Source organism: Typopeltis vanoorti, chromosome 20 (assembly GCF_054136105.1).
Source record: "Typopeltis vanoorti isolate ZY-2024b chromosome 20, IOZ_Tvanoo_1.0, whole genome shotgun sequence".
NCBI classification, from domain to species: Eukaryota; Metazoa; Arthropoda; class Arachnida; order Uropygi; family Thelyphonidae; genus Typopeltis; species Typopeltis vanoorti.
Window position 1 is genome coordinate 51427238 of NC_143568.1, and position 27765 is coordinate 51455002.

General features: G+C 37.2%; 1 protein-coding gene across 1 annotated transcript in view; it reads left to right on the forward strand.

Moving 5' to 3' along the window:
• The window catches only part of Synj (synaptojanin), a 384587-nt gene that overhangs the window by 216607 nt on the left and 140215 nt on the right, over positions 1–27765 (forward strand). The window contains exon 15 of the mRNA XM_090410710.1: positions 20923–21115. Coding sequence (XP_090266836.1) covers positions 20923–21115 — 193 coding nt within the window. The remainder of the gene's footprint in view (positions 1–20922; positions 21116–27765) is intronic.

Genomic DNA, 27765 nt, shown 5'->3' on the forward strand with positions numbered 1-27765 from the left:
ATATGGCTTGACTGGTAGTTTTTTATACAGATGAATTTTAATATTTATGGTGATAAGAATGGATTTCCAGATATTAGTTAGACTTTTATGGAATTGAAGAGCTTTGTGCTTTCTTTTCACTACATCAGTTAGATTATCGATGTAGGAATCAAGGTACTGAAAATCATTTACAACAATGTGGTCATTTAGCTTAAGATTTCCTTCTATTTTGTTCTTTAGAAATTCAGTTTTTACTGCTATTAACTGTCAACCCAATCAGTGTTCCATTTTTACACAAATTATCTAAGTGGTTTTGGGTGGTCTGAATGCTAATCAATCAGTACTATATCATCTGCAAAACAAAAGCTTCTTATTTGGTTTTTTCCAGCTGAATCTTCAAGAGTTTTGTCTACTTATTTCCTGTGAGTCTGAATACATAATCAAGCTTAATAATGAAAAGCTATGGTGCCAAAGAGTCTCCCTGAAGAACTCCAGTGGAAATAGGAAAGCTCTGAGTCATCTCTCCATTAACCATTACTCTTGCATGATAATTTTGGTATTGTTCTACTATTGTTTTTATTATTTTTAAGGGTATGCCATAATAACTGAGCATTTTGAATATCTTGGTCTATTGATTCAATCAAAGGCTTTTGAGAAATCTATGAAGTTTAAGATTAATGGAAGGTTTTTATCTCTTGCTCCTTCTAGCACTTCTAAGGCAGTGTATGTATTCAACGATTTCTGTTTTTCAAGAAACTTGCTTGATTTTTGAAGAGAAGGTGTTACATATGGTTCAATTCAATTTAGAAGCATCCTGTTATAGATTTTCACTATGATAGGAAGTAGTGTGATTCCTCTGTAATTTTCTGGGTTGTTCAGATTGCCTTCTTTGCGGTATTGGTATTATTAGGCCTTCCATTATGTTGGAATGTTGGATGCAGCCAAAGCTATATTACAGATATTTAAGAATTGTTTTCAAAACTCTTTTCCTCCATGCTTAATAGTCTCTGCTGTCATAACATCCTGCGTTCTCCTTCTTGTGAGTTTTTAGTGCAGTTTTAAATTCTTACATTGTAAAATTATTACACATAATGGGAAGTTATTTCTGAATTATTATTTTTGCAAAGCATTTGTAGTGAAGATCACTGATGAATTATTCATTAGTTTGTCAACATGATTTTTCCACACTAATAATTCTTCATTTTTGTCTTTAGATATCTTGCTGTTTTTAGCTTTTATTTTTAGTCTTTTGGGTTTCTTTCTTTTGTGCATAAGGAATTAGCTGCCTGGTACATTTCTCTAGTTTTATGGGTATTTTCATGTACTAATTTTTGACAGATAACTTGGATGTGGATTTCCTTGTCATATTGAAAGGCCACATATACTTGATCATTTAGTTCTTTTAACTGAGTATGTGGAGTTAAATTCTTCCTACATCCTAAGTCAGCATATTGAACACAGCATATCTTGTCTTCATCCACAGCATTTCAGTAATTTAATTCATTTTTGTATGAACCACAGCATATTTCATTTGGATAAATTACTAAAACATATATCAACAGCTTTAAACACACTTTAGAATGAATTTACTTTCTAATCAAATGTTTTAAGGAAATGTGTAACTATACTTTTTTTCTAGATACTTATATGGCTTACACATGCAGAGCAAAAAATATAATTTTATTAAAAACTTTGATATATTTTGTCCACTTTAATATGGACATCATCAGGGAGAAAGATAACTACATATACATTCAAAATACAGATCATAGATGATCTGTATTAATGAATTTTGTACCATATTCTTACTAGCTAATGTCTCATTTGCATCTGAGTTGACATGATTACACTATTAGAGTTTAAAGGAATAGTTATAAAAGTTTCTGCAGATTTAAATAGACTAAATTCAATTTAAAACAAAGTTATCATGAACCATTAATGGTTCATGATAACTTGGTTCATGACAACAATATTTAGAATGGTGATTGCATCCAGTGTGATTGAGTAAGAGAATGTATGACAGCTGGTGTGATGTATGGCTTCCTTGATGAGTCCTTGATCCTGTAGGTCTCCATGATGATAATAAATTCCTTTATCCATCTTTAATTTATTTTTTTATAGATGAATACTACAAGAATTCTGCCAAACAATCATTCAAACTTCTGACCAAGGCCCCTCCTTGTGAAGCACTTGTTCATGGTGGAAGGGACTTCCCAGTGATTGTACTGGCCCTTTTCATTCTTCCTTTTTTTTTTTTTTTTTTTACTTCCTGTATTCTTTGCTCTACTTCTGAGTCTTTTATCCTCCTTTCTTCCAGACCACAATTGCTGGAGTCCAGTGTCCTACCACCGTGTTTGCCATGCGGTGTGACCCATGGACATCCAGAAAGGGGGATCCTAGTAGTCCTGCACTACTTTTGCCTCTGCTTTGGCAAGATGGGTTGACTTGGATGGCCTGGCCAGGATCAGTCAGCTAGTGGGCTTGCCTGCAAGGATCATTGGTGTTGCAGTAAGTCTCCCGCCCCCATGATCAATGGTTGCAATCCAAGGCTTGCTATTGTGCTGGGATAGCCCTTGTGTTCTACTCCCGAGCATAGTCATTGCTTGCCAGTGAGTGCATCCATGTGTTGGCACTGTGGTAGGTAGGGAGCTCTGGTGCTGAACCAAAGACTCCTTGAGCATAAATTCTTCATCTTCAAACATTTTATTATTTTATTTTTATTATTATTTATTATTACATGATACCTCCATAGACTCATCAAGGGAGGACACCCCTACTCTACAACTCTTCGTCTCCACCACTAACTCCAGCAACTACACCAACGCCATCTACAGATCACCACCACCAGTATTTTCACAGACAATCACAAACATCCACGCCCATGGCAGGATTTGAACCCGCGGCCTTTTGGCTGGAGAGCGGATATGCTAACACCTCGGCCAACCATGCCAGCTCAAAGTTCTAGTCAGCCACTAGAATCGTACTCGTGCCGCTCTTTCTTTGGGAGGCTTAGTGCTGAGGAGTACAAACACCACTCTTCCACTGAGCTACACAGGCTCAACAATTTTAGATTTTAGAGGCAACAGTAGTAAGAAACAAAAGATATATGATACTAGTATGAATGTACCAGTGTTTTTTTTGATCATCCTTGCAACAGGTGAAAAACCAATAGGCAAAATGTCACTCTTCTTTATTCAGAAAGGTTTAGGACTAGCAGGACCTCCCAAAACTGTTAAGAAATTATGTTCAGGTGATATCCTTGTGGAAACCGTGTCAGCAACATTCCGAGAAACATTAGGAACCGCATCATTGGCTGGAATACCAGTGAGAGTAACACCTCATAAAACACTCAATTCTTGTGGAGGAGTGATATCAGAATGGGATCCTCCTTGATGTTCCTGATGAGATATATTCAGAGCTTAAAGATCAGGGAGTGATAGGTGTGAGGTGCATTCTGATATGTAGGGACGATCACTTGGTTCCAACCAGGAACATCATCCTTACTTTAGATACACCTAAGCCTCCAACATCTGTAAAATCTGTAGTGTACATCCCTAATCCACTAAGATGCTTTAAATGTCAGAGATATGGGTATGCCCAAACTGCCTGTCATGGCTCTACCATCTGTGCCCAGTGTATTAGTAAAGAGCATGATAACAAATCTTGCTCTGCAAAAAAAAGCTAAATGTATCAACTGTCAGGGAGATCATCCAGCTTACTCTCATGTATGTCAGAAGTGGAAAGATGAAAAAGAAATACAAAAATTTAAAACAGAACAAAACATCATATCAGGATGCAAAAAAGAAAGTTTCCCTCCAAAACACCTGCTCTGAGATTTTCGATTCTGAGAAGGTCACAATTACAAAAATGTCAACAGTAACTCGAACTCATATGTCTATACCACCAGCTGATAATTTCATCATACCTGAACTTTGAGTGCTTCTTCTCTGTTGAGCCCAACAATCACATGACCTACCATCTTACTCCAAAGACTACTACAAAAATGGTTCCATATGATGAGAACCCACTTAGCAAAATTATCACTTAAAGACCTTCTCACATTAGATTCATTGAATATTTTACCAGAGGAAGACATGGATCCTGGCCATCCATATTTCCCCAAACCAATTGATAAATAAAAACCTGACAAACATAAGCCCTCAACCTCCCTAAAACCAGACAAGTCTATAAAGCCAAAACAGTAGGAAGTTTTTACAATGGAACTGTCATGGATTTCATCAGAATATCGATGATATCAAGATTTTGTTGCAGAAACACAAACCTTTCCGTCTACATGTAAGATCCAGTGAGAACCCTACCTTAAGGAATTTTGTTATATACAAGGACATAATTGGAAGTGGTTTTGCTCATGAATGAGTAGCTATCCTAGTAGGTAGTCATATTCCTTTCCATCATGTCCAACTTGCTACTGTTCTGGAAGCAGTAGCAATTTGTCTATCCATGGGATTTTTTATTACAGTATGTTCAATTTATTTATGACTGAGTGCCGAGTTAAATGAAATCAATCTTGATAACTTTATCATGCAACTGCCTGAACCACATACTTCTTATGAATGACTTTAATTGTCACAATACTCTGTGGGTAGTGCTAACACAAATAGACGAAGTTGAATCATTGAAAGAATCCTTAACTATAATGACCTCTCCCTTTTGAATAATAGACTTATTACTTTATTCCATATGCTTACCAGCTCATATTCTGCAATCAATCTTGCAATCTGTTCCCCTCCCATTCTTTCACTGCTCACATAGTATGTTGAAGAGAACATATATGGAAGTGATCACTTTCATGTTCTTTGCACAATGTCATCACAGGAACCACGTTCCCCCTACATGGATGCCCATATGGAAAATGGATTAGGCTTACTGAAATGCTTTTTCCAATCTTGCAAATTTAATGCTGATACTGTCAAACACCTATCAGTGAAGCAGTAAAGTTTGTAATAGACTGCACTGTCCAGGCAGCAACAGCCACCATTCCAAGAACATCTCAATTTGTACTCAAAAGTCATGGTGGAACCCAGAATTCCACTGCCAAAAAAAAGATCAACACAGTGCATGGGATATATTTCATTGACACCCCACCACATCAAACTTAATAGCTTTTAAGCATGCTCAGGCCAAAGTATGTTATGTGCGATGTCACAGTTAAAAACAATCTTGGATCAGGTTAACCATATCAATTAATCAAATGACTAGTGCAGAAATTGTATGGGATAAAATCTGGAAAATGAAAGGCAGATATAGAACACATTGTTTGTCTACCTTAGACCATAATGGAAGTATTTTTGCTGATCTCAAAGCCATTGCAGACACCTTGGGAGAAAATTTTGCCAGAATTTCAGCAACAGCTTCATATCCTCCTGAAAGAGAAGCAAGAGAATACTTACTTCAAATGAATCAACTAGTAGCCGATAACAACACTTATAAGCTGGTAAATTATAACCTAACAAAAAGGATAAAGGATAAAACAGAGAAACTACTCAAGTCCATCACTTCTTGGCCACCAGACACGGCTAAAAAACTCAAACCCCACTATGCCCCCCCCCCCAGAATATATGGGGTCCCGAAAATACACAAACAAAATGTGTCCCTTTGACCAATCGTGGAAGGAATAGACAGTCCCAATTACCACTTAGCCAAGAAATTAGCAGCAACACTCAAGGAGTTGGGAGGTCATTCCCCCTCCTACATAAAAAAACACACAACACTTTATAAACAAAATTAAAAACATAACACTCGACAAAGATGACTTATTAGTCGATGTTTCTGCCCTTTTCACTAATGTCCCCATCAATGACACAATTCTCCTACTACAGAACAAATTTCCGCTCGACATTACGGCCTTCTTTGCCAACGTACTACAGTCCGGTTACTTCGTGTGGCAAAACAAATTTTACCTACAGAAAGAAGGTACAGCCATGGGCTCACCACTATCCCCCCCCCCCACCACCACCACCAATCGCTAACTTCTACATGGAAACCTTTGAGCAAAGGGCTCTTGATTCTGCCACGCTAAGACCGACAGTCTGGCTTAGATACGTAGACGACGTGTTCTGGCCGCATGGGCAACAAACACTAAACACATTCCTTAGCCACCTGAACAAACAACACGAACACATACAATTTACCATCGAAATCGAAAATCAACATTCGCTCCCGTTCCTAGACACGCTAGTCGCATGTCTTCCTTCAGGCAGTCTATCCTTCATGGTCTACCGAAAACCGACACGCACACTGGCCAATACATACATGCTAATTCATACCACCACCCATCACAAAAATATGGAGTTATTAACACCCTTAAAAACAGAGCTACAACAATTTGCTCTAACCAGCAAGCCCTGAAACAAGAACTAAAAATCATCAGTGACGCATTCATAAATAATGGCTATAACAAAAATACTATTAATAAAATACCCCATAAAACAACAAAAACGAATCTAGATTACAGTAAAACCATAGCCATCCCATACATTAAAGGATTATCAGAAAAAATCAACAGAATCCTACAACATTATAACCTCAATGCCACCTTTAAACCACCCACTAAACTTAAAACCATATTCAACTCCTCTAAGGATCCTCTCCTCCCATTAGCACATCCTGGAGTGTATTGCATCCGCCACCTGTAACTTACCATACATTGGTGAAACAGGACGGACAATCTCCATATGCAAGAAAGAACACATTAGACACATTAAATATAACCATACCATTATGGTGAAGCAGGCCTCTCAGACCATGCACTCAACACCTTACACCAAATCAACTGGAAAAGCACACGCTCTTTACACCACACAAAAACCTGGTATGAAAGGAAATTTAAGGAAGCCTGCGAAATCTTGATAAACCACCCAAATATCAACAACAAAGATGGCACAAAAATTCCAAGGATCTGGATGGCACACATTCAGCCTACCTAATATATATGATCCAGCATAAGTCAGGACTCTAGCCAATCTTCAGCTAGTATTAGAAGCCATGGCTGGAATGTACGAGTATAATCATGATGTTAATATATGTATATAGATAGATAGATACTTGTTGCACCCAATGTATTTCTACAACCAACAGATAACACTAATAATAGGACTCTAGCATTGATGTATAATTTTTTTTATTTTATTTTTTTTTCACCAGAGGTCAGGCCAACAATTTTTGTAGCGGTTGGTCAGTATCTTTAACAAACCAGTTTGATTGTAGTGTAGCTTGTTTTCTGTGTATAGTTATATTCTCCAGAAGATGACCTTGATATAAAGGTCGAAACGTCGAATGTAGATTTTAGTTATATTAAACTAAAGTTTTTATTCAAACACAGTAGTTGTCTCCATAATTTTCAAAAATGCAAACAAAGGCTAAATTTTTTAATCAGTGGACTTGAGTCATATAATCAGTCATTTGTTAAGGAGGAACTCAAAAGATCTCTTTTACTGTCCCACACTAGTGCAGTAGGACCTGATTATGTCCGTTATGAAATGATAAAACTGTCATCTTCTATGAATTTCCTTCTCTTAACATACAATAGAATATTTACAGAGGATGAGTTTCCAGAGTCTTGCATAAGCCGGTTGTCATTGCTACCCCAAAACCATTAAAGGATCTAATACAAGCAAATAATTCCGACCTATTGTTCTGGTTAGAGCAGTAGGTCGATAGCAAGATATTAGAGAAAATGTTTAATGCTAGACTTCTCTGGTATTTAGAAAGCAATGATCTTCTCTCCAATATGAGGGTTGTTTGGTTAATTTCCAATATACGGCAACACAATTCATCCATTCATACCAGTTTTGGCACATATCATCTTTTTCATGATCCCTGCAAAATTTTAGCCATGTGCAGTGCATAGTTCTCATTTGTACAAACATTTAAAATGACTGTTTGCATTTTTCATAAAAATGGAGAAAAACGAGTTTCATGGAGTGATTAAACACTTTTATTTGAAGAAGTGGATGGCCACGCAGATCAAAGCCGTGTTAGATGCAGTTAGATGAGGACTCTGCACCAGCATTAAAGACTATTTATTTTTGGATAAATGAATTTAAACATGGTCATAAGTCCATTGAAGGTGAAGCTCACTCTGGACGCCTGACTGAAGTCACTATGAAGGAAATGATTGACAAAATCCATGGTATCATTATGGAAGGCCGCCGAGTGAAAGTGCGTGAGATTGCTCAGATTGTAGGCATCTCAACTGAATGGGTGTATAACCTGCACGAAAACTTGCGCATGAAAAAGTTGTGTGTGCGCGTGATAAGTGCTGCAATTGTTGATTGTTGATTAAAAATGGTGAATTACAATTAAACGATATTTAATTGTAATTCGCGGGATATTTCATCAATTCATGACTGTAGACAAAACTTGGATCCACCACTACACACCTAAGTTCAAACAGCAGTCAAAACAGTGTACAATGCCCAGTGAAAGAGCACCAAAAAACCAAAGACCATTTTTGTCAGCTGGGAAGGTGATGAACACTGTTTTTGGGATTCCCAAGGAATTATCACGATAGACTATTTGGAAAAGGGTAAGACAATAACAGGAGTCTATTATGCATCATTGTACATCATTGACTGTTTAAAAGAAAAACTGAAGAAAAAAACAGTCAAGTTTGGCACATAAAAAAGTGCTCTTTTCATCAAGACAATGCACCATTCCACACATCGGGCGTTGAATGGCAAAATTGCATGAATTGAGGTTCGAATTTGTTCCACATCCACCGTATTCTCCAGACTTGGCCCCATGTGACTTCTTCTTGTTCACAAACTTAAAAATTTGGCTTGATGGGACTCATCTTTGACAGAAAATTTACATTCCTTTCAAACACACTACTAAATGGGGTGCCAAATGATCTTCATTTCTTCGTCTTTATCGTGCTCTTATATGTTCAAAGCTGAATTACGGGTCTCAAGTCTATGGTTCTGCAGGGCAGAATAACCGGCTCTGTTACTTAGATGGAAATAGTTGTTTCTTAATTATGCTCTAAAGATATGTTGTAATAGATTTAACGGTATTGATATGAACACAGATGGATAAGAAAATAACTGTTTATTAACTTAAAAGGTAATATTTCACTGGTATTATATCCAGCATCTTCAGAGCACACAACACAAAGTTTGTTACAAATGCAAGACAACCACAATCTGGTGTAACAGTGGGGCTAGTATAAGTAATTGCAGTGTGCAACACAAGACTAAAGTCTTAATAGGGCACCATCTAGGTTTAAAAAAAAAAAAAAAAAAAAAAAAAGTAGTTCAAAGTTTTGAAATAGTAGTCCAAATAATAGTCTTAGAAAGTTTGAAAAAAATGAAATAAAATAAAAGTAATAAATATTAATTTGGTCTTAGGATGACTGTCTCCCAAATCTTTGGTAGATTTATACAGCCATACTTGTTAAGGTTTGGAGTATGTTTTAAGGCTTCTGTTGATTCCAGGAATAACCTCTCTGACTTGTAGAAGCTTCTATGCATTTTGTTTTTTTTCCAATTGATCCTGTGTGCTGAGGTGTCCAAAGCATGGTCTGCCAGACCTGACTTGCCATAACGAAAGTGTCGGATATATTTTTTGTGTTCACTGAGGCAGATGTCCACAGTTCTTCCTGTCTGTCCGTAGTAGGCTTGATGGCAAGATCAGGGCACTTCATAGACTCCTGGATGTGATAAAAGAGTGCATTTCTCCTTCAGGTGAATGGATGAGAGTTGCTAATTTTACATAAGGTTTAAATACAGTGCGCAGTTGGTGTTTGTTAAGCATCCTAGATATCTTTTCAGATGTGCCTTTAATGTATGGGATGGTGATAGTTTTGTTGTAGTCTTCTGTGGTAGATAGAGGTGATTTCTGGGTAGCATTTAGTATGTTATCTATCTTATGGGAATTATAACCATTGGTTAAGAAGGTGTGATGTAGGTGAGAAAGTTCAGCAGTGAGAGCAATGTCATTGGAACAGATTGCTCTAGCTCTATGGGTTAGTGTTTTTAAGATACCATATTGTTGAGAAGGGAGATGGTGTGATTGTTTGTGTAAGTATCTCCCTGTATGTGTGGGTTTGCTATAAACCAAAAATGATAAGAAATCTTCTGGAAGACGTGTGATCAGTGTGTCCATGAAGGGCAGGCAGTCTATTTCCATTGTAAAGTGGATTTTAGGGTGCTGGCTATTTAGATGCACTAAAAATGTATTCAATGTGTCTGCGCCATGTGGCCAAATAGCAAACACATCATCATCATATAGCTAGTTTTTAGCCGATAGCTAGTTTTTCCAGATGTTCGATGTAGAAGTTGGCTGAGGAGGGAGAAAGTGGGGAACCCATAGCTGTCCCATCTAATTGTTTGTATATTTTCCCTTTCCATGTAAAATAAACTGTCTGTACTGTGAATTTAAATAGCTGAAATATATCTGGGGGAAATTGTGAATTTAGTAAGTTAAGTGTTCAATCAGTGGTACATTAGTGAATAATGAGGTGATATCAAAACTCACCATTAGGTCTGAACTATTTAAGGTGTAGTTTTCTAAAATACTTTTTAGGTGGGTAGAATTTTTAACAAAAGAAGGAGAATTGTTTGTGTAAGCGGCTAGTAATTTGGCTAAATGTTTAGCTAGTTTATATGTAGGACTGTTTATACTATCTACAATAGGACGCAAAGGTATGCCTTGTTTGTGTATTTTAGGAGCACCATATATTCTGGGTGTTTTAACGTGCAAGGGTTTGAGTTTTTTGACAATTTCTTTTGGGCAGGAAGTGACTTTGTTCAGTAACTTGCACACCTTATTCTTTTGTGAGTTGGTGGGATCTCGATCTATGATTTGATGTGTAGACCGGTCTTGGAGCAGTGCATGCATTTTGCTTTCATATTCTGTTGTATCCATTACTACAGTGGCATTTCCTTTTTCTGATTTGGTTATTGTAATGTAGTTATTATTGCGTAGTTCTTTTAGAGCTATTATTTCTTTATGTGGGATATTATTTTTGGGAGACTTAGAATGGATTAGGATATTGGCCATGTCTAGCCTAATATTATTATCTACAGCTGGAGGCAAGTGGTATATCCCACGTTCAACGGAAGCCATTATTTTGGTTTTAGGAACTTCTTTAGGAGTAATGGCAAAATTGTGTCCAAGACTTAATGCACTCGTGGGCTCTTTGCATAAGGTTGTCGATGAGAGGTTCACAATGACACCATCTTGATGAAATTGCAGCTGCTGCATAACATTGTGTTGCTGGAGGATTTCAAATTTTTTCCGGTGTCGGTTTTTAACTTTAGCAAATTCTTTATTGGCTGTCGAGTCGGAGATTCTATCCAAGATATACCATAGCTCCAGGTTCAAAATGTCAGATAATATATCACGTAGTATACTGATGGAGGAATTTATTTTTGAAAGTTCTCGGTAAGTAGCGTATACCTGTTCTCGTAATAGTGCTAAACTCGCTTGTTTAAAATACGTTGGGCTTTGCCCGAGTGAAACTTGTTCCTAATTTTTATACAGTTTGGTATCAAATTGGTATCTCGGCACCTTTTTAAGAAGGCTAACCTGTTTAGTTGCCATGCCAATTTTACTTTCTGCTTACTGTATTTTCGTGCCTTATGTACGATGTTATCTCCGTGAAGAATATTTAAATGCGTGGATAGGCTTATGTGTTCATCAGACATGTTGTAATAGATTTAACGGTATTGATATGAACACAGATGGATAAGAAAATAACTATTTATTAACTTAAAAGCTAATATTTTGCTGGTATTATATCCAGCATCTTCAGAGCACACAACACAAAGTTTGTTACAAATGCAAGACAACCACAATCCGGTGTAACAGTAGGGCTAGTATAAGTAATTGCAGCGTGCAAAACAAGACTAAAGTCCTAATAGGATGCCATCTAGGTTTAAAAAAAAAAGTAGTTCAAAGTTTTGAAATAGTAGTCCAAATAATAGTCTTAGAAAGTTTGAAAAAAAAAATAAAATAAAAATAAAAGTAATAAATATTAATTTGGTCTTTGGATGACTGTCTCCCAAATCTTTGGTAGATTTATACAGCCATACTTGTTAAGGTTTGGAGTATGTTTTAAGACTTCTGTTGATTCCAGGAACAACCTCTCTGACGTGTAGAAGCTTCTATGCATTACTTTTGTTTTTTTCCAATTGATCCTGTGTGCTCGGGTATCCAAAGCATGGTCTGCCAGACCCAACTTGCCATAGCGAAAGTGTCAGATATATATTTTTTGTGTTCACTGAGGCAGATGTTCACAGTTCTTCCTGAAAAGATATCTAGGGTGCTTAACAAACACCAACTGCACACCATATGTAAACCTTATGTGAAATTAGCAACTCTCATCCATTCACCTAAGGACAAATGCACTCCTTTATGCACTCCTATCCACGCACTCTAAAGATAAAGTCTCCCTTCTAGATCATCCTACATGGACTAGTCTCTTTTCTCTGCATTGGGAAACTCAATATCACACTTTTGGCATAAATGTTAACAACATTGCCTGCACCAAACATAACAGCATCCCTGCATTGCAGGTTTGCACTCCATCCTGCAACCTCTCACTTTGTCAACTACAGAAGTCTTGTACTCCTTCACATTTCTACCTGCAATTGTTTAATGGACACCAAGCAGCCCACTCTGAGTTCTTGTCCATCTATACTGATGGCTCAAGAACTGATACCTTTGTTGGCTGTGCTGCTGCTGTGTTTCTTGACATTACTATCTCCAACTGGGTCCTACCTGAATGCAGTAATTATATAGCAGAGTTGCATGTCATTCAGCTTGCACTTGTGCATATAAGAGAAAACCACTACCAAAAGTGTAATTTATACATACTCGTTGAGCTCTTTACAGGCTATCTCCTCTCTTACCTATAATCCACATCCAGTGGTGTATCAGGTGTTATACCTGTTGTAAAACAAACCCTTAATTTTGATGTTTGGTTGTGCTGGATTTCAAGCCTCATTGGAATTCAGGGAAATGAGACTGCAGCTGCTGGATCAGCTCATACGTTTTCTACATACTGTTTGACAGTACCATATACAGATACAGTTTATAAGATCAAAGCTAATTGCTCAATGGCAGTCATCATGGCAGGAAGCATTGACAAACAAATTATGTGACATTAAGCATTGGCATTCTAGTCAACATAGGAAGAAAATAGAGGAAGTTGTTCTTGCTAGGCTCTGCATAGGTCACAGTCATCTTACACATTCTTGTTTATTGAGGGCTGATGACCCTCCCAAAAATACGATACGTCTTACTGTTTGTCGTATTCTGGTGGAGTGCCAGTGCTTTACACAAGAGAGCAATGAAATTTTTACCTGTCTAGCCATATAACATCTGCCTGAGCCATATACATGGGTAAAGCTTCCATGATCACTTCATTAGAGACAATGATCACTTCCTTAAAGAGTGCAAAAATCAAAGAAATTATACAAACTCACTTTGAAATTGCAAAGAAAGCACCTTTAAGACTTGCAAAACTTGATGAATTTCAACAGAATTGTTGGCCTAATTTTGAACAAATATTGGAGTAATCTTCCTGTTAGCCAAAGTACCAGTTATAGGAAATCACTGCAAGTAATGCAGCTCTTGCATTTAACATCACACATGGCTGCTTTTAAGTATGTATTTTGAGATCATAGATCAGGTATGATTGAACTAACAAAGCATTGCTGCGTAAATAATTGCAGTTCAATTTCACTGTAGCAAACACAAACAAACTGCGTATGTTTAAGCTTGTCAGTCAACCTGGAGTCGAAGCAAAATAACATACAATAAAATGTCAGAACTAATAATTTCAGAAGCAAGAGATCTTTGGTGTTTTTTTTTTTTTTTTTTAAATTGGCCAAGTCCATCAAAGGAATTATTATTATGTGACATCCCCAGAGAGTCCATAGACTCATCGAGGGAGGGCACTTGCTCTACAACTGTCTCCACCACTCATTCCACCTACTGCAGCAAACCACCTCATCTACCACCACCACTAGTATTTTCACAGTCACAAACATCCATGCCCATGGCAGGATTCGGCTATACTAGCCTTTTGGCTGGAGAGCGGATATGCTAACCACTTGGCCAACCAGGCTTTTGATCATCCAACTTCTTCACTACTAGGAAGTCCATCAGTTAGTGACCAGCAATTGCTTCAATGAATTCAGCTTCTCTTAACAGATAAATATAATCAAAAGAACTCTCACTATAAACTGGTCTAGAAGTATTTCCTTAAAACCTTAAAATACTCATTCAGAAGCATAGTTAAAAGTGCTGGATCACTTTTGATCATAGCTTAAAGGTTAATGGTTAATGATGGGAGTGTTAGGTATGTCCATGAAGAGCATCACTTGCAACTGCATGGGTGAAGGGGGGGGGGAACCCAGAGACCAAAATGACAACTACTTTATGCCATCAATATGCAAGGTAATGGTTTCACTAGACTTAGAGGTTTCACATGGAAGTCACTTACTACCTAGCAGATCTGGCTGGCATTTCTTCCAACTCGGAAGGTACATTTAAGGCAGCAATAAGGCAGAAAGAGATCACAGGTCAGATGATACGTGTCTTTCAATTGAAGCCTTCTATGCTGTGGCTAAATGCTAACCCTATTCAAGTAAAAACTATTTATTATGCTATATGTAAAAATATTTTAATTTTTTCATTATATACATTTAAAACATACTCATAGTTACCGTTAAGCCAAATTTGCTATGAAACACAATATTTATACTATGAAATATTTAACAAAGTGATCAAAGGGTTTCAGCATTACATTATATTTTATTAAGCAGGATAACAAACATCCATATAATAATGGATGTTTGTTAGTTTATTGCTGCCTTAAAAGTACCTTCCCAAGTTGATAGAAATGCCAGCCAATTATGCTAGGTAGTAAGTGACTTTCATCATCTAGTGAAGCCATTTCCTTGCATATTGGCAGCCTAAAGTAGTTTTCATTTTGGTCTCTGGGTTCCCCCCCCCCCCATGCAGTTGCAGGTGATGCTCTTCATGGTCGTATCTAATATGCCATCATTAACCAAGGAGTACCTTCTCATTTGAAGATATATAGCAGTAAAGTAGTTCTACCAACTAGTTGCCTGATACTACATGGGGCCGAATCTGACAGTAGCCCATTACAAGGCTTCTCAGCCAGCCAGGGAACCATCTTGTTGCTACATACCTTCTCATATTGTACTGCATACCACTATACAGGGGACACTGTTGGCTTTGACCAGTGTCAAGATTGTAATTTTGACTCTGGAGGAATAATATAAAGCTCAGGCTAGGAAAGTGACTAGTTATGAGAATATGACAGGAGACTGACACTGCAATCCAAGGAGAATCTAAAGGAGTTTTTTTTTTTTTTTCCCCTATGTGGGTAGTATTAGGAAAAATGATAGTGGATGGATTACCTTGCTGGGTGGGGATGGGAATCGAGTGACCAAATCAGATGACATAGTTGAGCTATTTAATGATCACTTTATTAGAGTGTGTCATACTTTATTATTATTATTACATGACACCTCCAGGGAGTCCAAAGACGCATCGAGGGAGGGCACCTACTACTACTCCTCTCTGTCTCCACCAACTACAATGACTGTCCACCACCACCACTGTTATTTTCGCAGATAATCACAACAAACATCCATGCCCACGGCAGGATTCAAACCCGCAACCTTTTGACTGGAGAGTGGATACGCTAATCACTTGGCCAACCAGGCCAGCACAGCAAGCTTTATTCCTAGAAGAATTATGAGTGGTGAAGTGTTAGAAGTGAATGAAGAGAATGCATTCTGAATACTGTGTATGTCAATAAGGCAGGGCTACCAGGTGGAATTTCACTATGCTTTTAAGGAAATGTGTTATGGAACTGACTGTGCCATTAACTTGGCATTTTAATGAAAGTCTTGCAATTGGACAGGCTCCTGGAGAGCAGGAGGAGGGTAAGATTGCACCATTGCATACAGGTGGTGATAGAATGGAGGTATCAAACTATAGACCTGTTTGTATTTCTTCTGTAGTTAAGATTTTGGAGAAATTGGTAAAAACATGTATAATTGGGCAGATGAGGGTAATATTATTTGTGTAGGTCAGCATGGATTTGTTAACGGGCGCTCTTGTTTTAATAATTTGGTTACCTTTTACAGTAAACAAGAGCAGTGGATGAGGGTAAGGTATACAGTCATATTTTTGGATTTCTTCAAGGCATTTGACAAGTTAATTTTTGTTGCATCATATGGGTTTGGATAAGATGCTATTGGATTGGATTAGTGATTGGTTAGAATTTTTTTGCCTATGTATTTAAGGCATCTTCAGTATAATTTTAAAAAAATATATGGAACAGCATAATATACAGTTAACAGAAAGATTTAAAAAGTTACAATAGATTTACTAAGGGTAACAATCAACAGCAATTTCTAATTTTTTTAAAAACAGTTTATAATAAATAAATTAGGAAAGGTGAACAACAGATTGAAAAAGTACTTTTTTTTAGTTCAAATTAAGTGGATATTGAATCCAACATTATTTCAAAGCAGAATAGAGAAACTACAAGAGTTTCATGCCGAATATATAGAAACTGTATATAAAAGTTTTGGGAGAGCCAAGCGTAAGCAAACCTTTCATGACAGGGGGACACTCGTAGTAAAGGTGGAGTAAGCTCTGATAGCAAACATGTATGATGTTATACATTATTGGGGGGGGGGGGGGTTACTACCCAGACCGGTTTCCCTGTTGTACCTCTCCAAAAACTTGTAAAATCCCCCGGATCCCCCAATAATGAGCCACCTACAGGATCAGAAAGTCAGAAACTCAGCATTGTTCCCCTCAGTAACAGGCTCACCTTGCCACTGAGAAGAACTCTGAGAACCGGTTGGCTCTACATCATGGTGGGCTCCCCCACCACCGAGTAGAGCCGCTTATCTGAGGGGTAACAGCAACAGCCGTGCCTCAGTCAACTTCACAGGCTGCAGCATTGCTATTCATTACCCCCCCCACACACACACACACACATCCCACCCTGGACCTGGGTGACAGTAACAGCCGAGCCTCAGTTAAAACTTCATGGGCTACAGCATTGCCATTCAGCACCCAAGCTTCCAACCAGTTTCGACCTTTTTTGAAGTCTCGTCAGTGAGTAGGCAGACCCAAAATGTAAATACCCAGGTTGTAGTGATGCAGAGGTTATACTTTACCATACCAATTGCCAAGAGGTGTCGCATCACAAAAGGCACCCAGAATTACTGAAATAGAGAGCCAAAAGGCTTCACTTCAGTGATGCAAAATTATTCAAATTAAGTGGATATTGAATTTAACATTATTTCAAAGCCGATTAGAGAAACTACAAGAGTTTTGTGCCGAACGTATAGAATATATAAAAGTTTCGGAAGATCCAAGCATAAGCAAACCTTTCATGACAGGGGCAACTCATAGTAAAGGTGGAGTAAGCTCTGATCACTATCCTTAGTATTTCCCATAATGTAAAACACATCTAGCACACATGTATGATGTTGTACATTATGGGGGGGGGGTCCTCACTGATGAGACCTTTGTTGGGGTCTCATCAGTGAGTAGGCAGAACCAAAATGTAAATACCCAGATTGTAGTGATGCAGAGGTTATACTTTACCATACAAATTGCCAAGAGGTGTCACATCACAAAAAGCACCAAGAATTACTGAAATAGAGAGCCAGAAGGCTTCACTTCGGCAATGCAAAATTATTCAAATTAAGTGGATATTGAATCCAACATTCAGCACGAAACTCTTATAGTTTCTCTATTCAGCTTTGAAATAATGTTGGATTTAATATTGGTCATGGGTACCAATGTTCTTCAGCTTCTGATAAACAGTTGTGGCGCTAGCATTGCTTGCAGAGGTATTTTGGAACTAAATAGTAAGTGTGTCAACTGAGAACAGGCAATTTTTTTGCACCACACACTTCAGCACTTGGCAGTCCTGAACTAGCCAGCCTGGTTGGCTGAGTGGTTAGCATATCTGCTCTCAGCCGCAGCAGATTTGAATCTTGAGGAAAATGGATGTTTGTGATTGTCTGTGAAAATACTAGTGGTGGTAGTTGGCAATAGATGGTGTTGGTGTAGATGACGATTGTAGTTGCGGTTCGTTTAGTTGGTTTGTGGATTGAGGGTGGAGATGGAGAGTTGTAAAGTAAATGCCCTCTCTCGATGAGTCATAGGACTCCCTGGAGGTGTCATGTAATAATAATAATTGATTGTGCTGTTATTATTCTTAGGCATTTCTGCTTCACAGTAACATCATCTACAGTTAATTGGGGCTACTGTAGGAGGACAGAAATTTCCTGAATTGAGTTGTTGCTTGCATCTTAGTAGATGGCCTATTTTACTATTAATATCTGTCTATGATTTGAAATTGGAAGTGAACACTATTTAGTCTTGAGCAGGATAAAATTGAATTTCATATTGAAAAGAATAACACATAAGAAAGTTTTAAAGCGAATAAAAGTTGAGCAGCTCTCAGATGTGAACTGTAGGCTAAAATACACAAAGATTATTGAAGAAAAAACGAAAGAGTTTGAGAACAGGAATCAAACCTTGGAGATTCAGTGGCAAACTCTGAAGAAAACATTGATTGATTCTGCCAGAGAAGCATGTGGTGAGGTTATCTGTAAGGATAAAAAAATCAGAACTCCCTGGTGGACACAGGAAGTTAAAGAGGCAGTGAAGGAAAAGAAGAAAGCATATCAAAAGTTCCTGGCAAATAAGTCAGCTTTTACTCTTACAGAATACAGAGACAAATGTAAGAAAGCTAAACAGTGTGTAAAACTAGCTAAACAAAAGTCATGGGAGGACTTTGGCAAGAATATAGAAAATAAATATCAAGAAGGTGGCAGAATATTCTGGAGGTTGTTGAAGAAGCTTAAGAATGGAGGAAAGAGTGCTGTAAAAGGAGTTAGAGATGATAAAGGTGACATGAAAACAGGAGAAAAAGATATTATTGAAGTATGGAGTAATTACTTTGAAAAACTGCTAAATGAAACAAGCAGTGATGACAGTACAGTGATAAAAAAAACACTGACCAGGCATGCAGTCAGGAATACATATCCATACTTGAAGTAGAAAAAGCCATCAAAGGCTTGAAATGTGGAAAAGCAGCAGGAGTAGATGATATTTGACCAGAAATGCTGAAGTATGGTGGTATAAAAGTCTTACAGTGGCTGCACTGCATAGTTCAGAAAGCCTGGACAGAGGGACGAATTCCCGATGATTGGAGTAGAGCTCTCATAGTACCCATATATAAAAAGGGAAATAAAACTGAATGTGAGAATTACAGAGGTATTTCCCTACTGAGTGTTCCTGGCAAGATCTATGCAAGTATACTTGAGAAACGGTTGAGAAGAATTGTGGAAGAAAAGCTTGGTGAAGAACAAGCTGGATTCAGGCCAAATAGAGGCAGTCAGGATCAGATCTTCACTTTACGACAAATAGTCGAGAAAGCATGGGATTATAACAAAGATTTGTATTTAAGTTTTGTTGATTTGGAAAAGGGTTCCAAGAGAGAGGCTATTCAATATGCTGCAGTTATATGGTGTCAATGGGGCATTATATCAAGCAATACTTAGTCTTTATTCGAGTTGTAAGTCAGCAGTTAGAATTGAAGGAAGTACAGGAAGATGGTTTAATGTTAAATCTGGTGTGAGACAAGGATGTACATTATCCCCTCTGTTATTCATTATCTATATGGATTACATTATGAAGGAAAGTGGTATTAAACCTGATATCAAAATTGGAGATGTTAATGTCAGCTCTTTGCTTTATGCGGATGATGTTATACTTCTAAATAAATCCGCTACAAGTCTGCAAGATTCTCTGACTAAATTGAATAGCTGTTGTAATAGATATGGTATGAAGGTCAGCAATAAAAAGACAAAGACAATGAAAATAGGCAGAATCATTGAAAATGGCAACTGTGTTGTGAAAGGAGAACCTGTGGAACAAGTAAAACATTTCAGCTACTTAGGCACGATTTTTAGTGAAGATGTAAATTAAATATGGTAATAGACAACGGAATCAACAAAGCTGGTATGGTAGGGAAGTCAGTTGAATAAATTCGTATGGAATAAGAGAGAAATTAGTTAGAACACTAAATTAGCTGTGTACAAGACAGTGTTCAAACCAGTTTTAACTTATGGATGTGAGAGCTGGGTCAGAAGTAAAACACTTGACCAAAGACTAGAGACCACAGATATGAGAGTCCTGAGAAAGATTATAGGCATGAACTGATGGCATCAATGGCAATAGCATATTAAAAATGAGGATATTAGGGAAGAACTTGACATTGTCAACATCCAGGAATGCATTAGCAGAGCTAATCTTGGGTGGTATGGTCACTTAAACAGAATGGGCGAAGGAAGATTAGCAAATCAAGTGTTCTCTGCCAGGTTTGCAGCAAAACAACCCAGAAGAAGACCAAGATATAGGTGGATTGATACGGTACAAAGTGCCTTAGACGATAGAAATATAAGATCTGATAATGTTGGAATCTTGACAAGTAACAGACTGATTTGGAGGAAAATTGTAGATAGGACGTTTGTAATGATGTAAATTTTTCATGTAGTACTGTCATATCCTGTACATCCCTTGAGGGTACATGGCAGGAATTTGATGATGATGAATTTTGCAAGACTGTGCTTCCTTTTATATCTGTATAAGCTATGGTTGTGATGTATAATCATATCCACTACTTATGAAGGGATGTCAGTATTTTCGATTAGATAGAGTATAAGCTAATGGTATCTCAGTTTTTCCTTGCGCGTTTCTAGGCAGTTGAAATGAGAATTTAAAATATTTATTTTATATATGTAAAATATTTTCACGTTCTTTAATGCTTTTGGTATTAATGCAAAATATGTATTAAGTTAATGTTTGCATGTGTTGTTGTATATTTTCTCTTCCAAATTCTAGAGATGTAGCCATAGATATGGTAAAAACTGGGCTTGGAGGCACCACAGGAAACAAAGGTGCAGTAGCCATACGGTTTCTCTTTCATAGTACTTCTATGTGTTTTGTATGTGCTCACTTTGCAGCAGGCCAATCTCAGTGGAATGAAAGAAATGCTGATTATGCAGAAATTACAAGGAAAATATGTTTCCCAATGGTGAGTTGTGTAATTGAATGTAACTGGAAATGTTTTTGTTCCACAAGTTGAATTGCTACCAGTCAGTATCATAAGATGGAATTTTAAGCTAAATTTATAACCAGTTGATAATTTTTAGACCATATGTTTGCTTTAACAAACAATTCATTACTTATATATTTCATATCACTCCCAATCTCCTTGGATTTTAAACAACAGCTATGGCATTTCATGCCAAAAGAAACAAACCTCTCTTCACAGATATACATGGTCTCATTACCATCATCAAGAATCTTCACTTCCACCTTTATTCTGTTAGAGCTGCCATACCTCACTCAGTAATCATAATGCCATTCAGTTGGGAAACCTGGGAATCCCATCTAGAATGTACAAAACTTTATAAAGGCTTTCCAGCTGATGGAATAATAACTAATATTTAAGGAATTGACAGCGTATACTGGAAATATAGATTAAATAAACTTTAATATACACTTTCCGATATTTCGGCGAACGTTACGTTGCCATCTTCTTGGGAACTTACTAAAAAGACATGTGCACACAAGTACTAATACAACAAATGAGACTGAGGCTAGGACGCTAGCGTTTTCCTAAAGTCCTGATGGTGCCCCCTGGTGGGCTATATTGGTAGTTCTTGGCCTTTGGGCTGAAGTTCTTTTGATAAAAGTTTCCCAAATTTGGGGCAGTTTCATGCATCCAAATTTGTTGAGGTTTGGCATGTTCCTAAGGGCCGAGGCTGATTCCATGAATAGTCTTTCATACTTGAACTTGCTGCGGTGTATTACTGTGGCTTTCTTCCATCTTATTCTGTGGCGAGTATCCAGAGCGTGGTCTGCAAGCCCAGAGTGGCTGTACTGGTGAAATCGGATGTAATCCTTGTGTTCTGAGATTCTGATATTTGCTGTCCTGCCTGTTTGGCCAAAGTAGGACAGTTTACAGCTGCAAGGGACCTGGTATACACCAGGTAGGTCTAGGGGAAGTGGTTGGTCTTTGGTGGAGCGGATAAGGGATGCCAGTTTTCTATGTGGTCTGTAACAAGTGGTCAAGTCATGTTTTTTTAAGATTTTATTGAAAAAGGAAAAAGAGGAAAACAATAACCTCCCCTTCCTAGACACACTAGTCACCCGCCAACCTGATGGAACCTTGGTTTTCTCAGTTTATAGAAAACCCACCCATACAGGCAGATACATTCACCAACAATCCCACCACCCCCCCTCACAACAATATGGAGTTATTAAAACATTATTCAACAGGGCAAAAATAATCTGTTCTAATAATCAAGCCCTAACCACTGAACTAAATCACATCCGTGACACTTTCTCAGCCAACGGCTACCCCCTCCAAAAAATCCAAAAAATACTTAACCCAGTTATCCACAACCCACCACCCCCCTCCCCCTCACAAAAAAGATTACTCTAAATCCATCACTATTCCCTACATCAGAGGCACCTCAGAAAAAATCAATAAAATCTTAAAAAAACATGACTTGACCACTTGTTACAGACCACATAGAAAACTGGCATCCCTTATCCGCTCCACCAAAGACCAACCACTTCCCCTAGACCTACCTGGTGTATACCAGGTCCCTTGCAGCTGTAAACTGTCCTACTTTGGCCAAACAGGCAGGACAGCAAATATCAGAATCTCAGAACACAAGGATTACATCCGATTTCACCAGTACAGCCACTCTGGGCTTGCAGACCACGCTCTGGATACTCGCCACAGAATAAGATGGAAGAAAGCCACAGTAATACACCGCAGCAAGTTCAAGTATGAAAGACTATTCATGGAATCAGCCTCGGCCCTTAGGAACATGCCAAACCTCAACAAATTTGGATGCATGAAACTGCCCCAAATTTGGGAAACTTTTATCAAAAGAACTTCAGCCCAAAGGCCAAGAACTACCAATATAGCCCACCAGGGGGCACCATCAGGACTTTAGGAAAACGCTAGCGTCCTAGCCTCAGTCTCATTTGTTGTATTAGTACTTGTGTGCACGTGTCTTTTTAGTAAGTTCCCAAGAAGATGGCAACGTAACGTTCGCCGAAATATCGGAAAGTGTATATTAAAGTTTATTTAATCTATATTTCCAGTATACGCTGTCAATTCCTTAAATATTAGTTATTATGTCTAACCAGCGTATAAGCCTCTCAACAAGCTGATGGAAGTCCAGTCTCATATAGAGTGGATGGGAGTTTCTTTCTGGCAACTGAAGTTTTTCTTCTTTGCAAGAAGAATAAACAATTAATAGATGTATAATGCACAGGCCTCATAACTTTAGTTGCTTCAGCTGCAATTTCAAATTAAATAATCCCTCATCACACTTTTCTCAGGTACATACTCTTTGACTATCTCACAAGTGGCATTTGGGAATATTTGACCCTGTCAAATTTTCGACTTTTTGTTGTCTCTATCACTCTCCTGATATCGACAACCATTTTGAATATTCTGATTTCCTTCCTTAAATGGTGATATTCTGCAGTCTAACTTTCCTAATAGCAAAGTAATCATTCACAATGATTTTAGTATTTAGATTACAACTAGGTTTCTTTTTCCTACTGCACTGATCCAGCAGCAGGTGGAAAAGGAAAACTAGTTGGAATTGCAAATGGGAAAACTGTGGATAAACTAAGACATTTGCTGAACTCACTGATATTGTTTGCATACTGACCAGAATGCTGGATAAATCTAACTGCTATAATGGACATTTTTAATTCCTTCCTCAAGAGTGATTGTTAGGGTATACTGGGTAGGTTGTTTGTCATAACCTATTGTTGATTTCAAAGCAAGCTCTCATATCTCTTCTCATTCATGTTGTGTAATGTGAGTATGCCATAGGTGTATTCTTATGCCTTAATCCTCTAATGCTTTTTATTCTCAATAGGAAGTAGACTGTTAGCCCTATTTATCTACTGGAGACTTAGGGCTGTCAGTCTTAATTGTTAGCCAATCAGAGATACTTGGTCCAAGACTGTCATTAATTTTAATGGTACCTAGGGAGGAGAGTACAGCAGATAAGTGACACCATTCCATGGTCCCCAATGCAATGTATCATTGTCTGAAATAGCATGTCAATTTTCAATCGATATGCTATTTCAGATATTTTAGACATTTCAGCTATTTCAGGTCAATTTTTCTTAGTTTATAGAATGAAAAACTTGACTTTCCAGGAGAAAAAAAAAAATCTGCTTGCTCATGACAGAGATCAGCTAACTTGGGAACTGGTCATAGAAGGGATTAGAAAAAGTTCCTCTAGTCAGAGACTAGAATCAAATTTAGAATATCTTTCAAGTAACCTATTGCTATGGATGCAAATGCCATTTCTGCAGGGCTACTCAGGCTTCTGGTCTTATACATTATAAGTGAGATAATTTCCATGATGCATTTCCTTAGTTGGAAAACAATTTGTGTAGAGAAAGTATTCATTCCCTATTTTACTCTAAACTTGCATCCTTTAAGGTTTCTTTCTCCAAGAAGTGCACCAATGCTATTCAAGAGATGAATCAAACATTGTCTTTAATTGAATCGCCATCTTTCTTTTTTTGCCTGTACTTATCAGGCAAAAAAAAGGCGAATTTCAGGCATATCTGAAATTTTATTTTGAAAATAGGAAAGTAACATGCTTTCCATATGGTAGTCATATTTTTTGGTCTCTTTCTGTGGGTTGTAACTTTTGTCAATAGGTCTTCCATATCTTTTGTGTTCAGTTACACTGCATCATTATCCACAGCCTTGTCCTCCACTTTTCCCTCTAGCTCATAAGTTGATGATCTAAGTAAATGTCTTCATAATAAATCATCCATTCATTCAATCATCCCTAATAATCCATTCATGCCTTCTTTAATTTTTAACCAGAAAGAGATCAGAACCTTCAGACTGCATAGCAAAAATGTGTTTGGGTTCTAATAACCTTTCTTTGTTTTGTTTTGCCTTTTTTGTACTCTCCCATTCCCAGTTGTTTTATTACTTCAAATCGTTTTGCCAAAAAACTACATTATTTACTTTTATACCATAACTTAGCTCTAGAGTGGTTCCTTTTAACGATTTTGAAAGTTTCTTTTTGTGCGTATATAGAGGAAATAAATCACAACATTTTGTACTATACAAATGAAAAAAAGTTTTCCATGTAATCCTTGTAGTCATATGTATAGACATTTACAGCACTACCTACACCTTACCTAAATTTTACTAATGTTTTAATATTGATGCTTAACTTGTCTCTTTGTTGAGATGATCTAGAATAAGCAAGTTTCTAACACACTATCTTAACAAAAAGATTAACAGAGCATTCCATTCCATTTAGTCAACTTGTGCACAAACAGCTTCACACAAATCCAGTTAATGTTAGAGTGAATAACACTTTGGTGCTGGTGGAAGTCATTCCATCACATTGGCTTAAATGTTGAATACTGTTTGATTTCATTACAGATGCTGATATTCAAACTTACCTTACCTGCATTGCCACTAGTTCTGCAGCTTCCACATTCTTCCAGGTTCGAACATGAGAATTTTAGTGCATCATATATTTCCTGTTCATGTCCTACTCTTTCCTTGATCAACTAATTACCATATCTAATTTTAAAATCAGACAGGCCATATAACTGATAATCACCATAATTTAATCCCCATAATAATTTAATCACCATAATTTAATCCCCATAATTTAATCACCATAATTGATAATCACATTAATTTAAGTAATAATTTAAGATAATCACCATATTATTTTGTCACCTTAGTTATTAAAATGCTGTTCTCTCATGACTGTGAAAGAGTGAATTCTTAAAAAAAGAAATTAAATTACAGATTAGAGTTGTTCCTATTAGATGTTTGACCCTTTATGTACCTATACATGAATGATTTTTTAAGTGGTACTTCATTTTTTTACTCTATTTGTAATCGTCAGGATGAAAATGTTCAGGATGAAAATAACAGAATGGGACCAGTTTTGCTTTATAGCCAGCTCAAGATTATCTCTCTTAAAGATTTCAATTTTTTTAATTTGTCCTCATGACTTTGGAGTTTTGAATTAAGTTGTTGGGATGGATGAGGGCCAAAGTTAGTTAACTAGGAGGAGAACATATTGTTGCCTTTTAAGGAATGCAGAGAAACCTCACCATAGCTTCTGATCTAATGTCCAGTCCTCACCTTGTGGTGCACCCCATTATTAGGTAATCTACCTGGATACTGAATGAACAGCGATGGGTTGGCAATTTGGGATTTAGACAACCAAATTGTGTTCTTATATTCTTATTGGTTGAACCAACACAGGCAGCAAAAAGTCAGCTACTGGAATAGATTTCAATTCAACATCAGCAGAGCTCAAGATTGACACCATAAACAAAGAGGCATCAATGGAAAAGAAATGCAAATATCAGAAGAATTGACAAAGTACCAGATTGCCATAATAGGCATTACTGAAATAAAGACAAAAACAGGCAAGATTTTTCTGAGCAACAAATGCAAGATGTTATATTCGGACAATGACGATAAGGGAAAAGAGTAGTAGTTTTAGTATTCAACACTGGCAGGTAGTATCAAGAAAAGTGATGTGGGCAAATATCAGAATGGGGAATTGGACAATGAGACTTATTTGTGCCAATGATTCAAAAGAAGTTTCTACTAAGGAAAAAGTGGAGCAATTTTTCAAGGCATTAGAGACGGCAGCTTATGCAACAAAAATGAAAACGTTAGTCCTTATTGGAGATCTAAACAGCAGAGCAGAAAATCATTATCATACATACAGAAATGTGTTGGGAAAATTTTGAAAAAAGAGCAAGCTACTAATAATGGCAAGTGCCTGCTAGATTTCTGTTCAGGACATAGACTAGTTAGCGCCATCATGTTCAAACATAAAGATCTTCACAAATTCATATAGAGAGATGATGCAAGAAATAAAAAAAAATCTCATTGACTATGTTATTGTTGATGGTGATATCTTCATGTTGGTTCAGGACATAAGAATATACAAAGGATTTGAGATTAAAAGTGATTGCCAATTAGTTTAAGCAAGATAAAATTGAATATCATATTGAAAAGGTGTAAAAATGCATTATAATGGAGAAAAGTTGAGCAGCTTTCAGAGATGAATTGTAAACTCAGTTACACAAACATTATTCAGGGGGGAAAAATTAAAGAGTTTGAAAACAGAACCAAACTTTTGAGATTCATTGCAAACCCTGAAGAAAACTTTAATTGATTCAGCCAGAGAGGGATGCAGTGAGGTTGTCTATAAAGATATAATAGGAGAGCTCCATGTTGGACTCTGGAAGATAAAATGGCAGTCAAGGAAACGAAGAAAGCATATCAGTAGAAAACAGTCAAGAGAAATTTAGGATTACATGTCAATATTTGTAGTAGAAAAGGCCATCAAAAATCTGAAATGTGGAAAGCAGCTGGAGTGAATGATATTCAACCAAAAATGCACAAATATGGAAGTATAAAAGTTATATAATGGCTACACTGCATAATTCAGAAGGCCAGGTCAGAGAGTTGAATTCCAGATGATTGGAGTAGAGCTCTCATCTAATAGAATGGGAAAAAACTGAATATAAGAATTGCAGAGGAATTTCACTACTGAGTGTTTCTAGTAAGATTATATATATATATATATATATATATATATATATATGAGAAAAATTAAGAAACTTGTT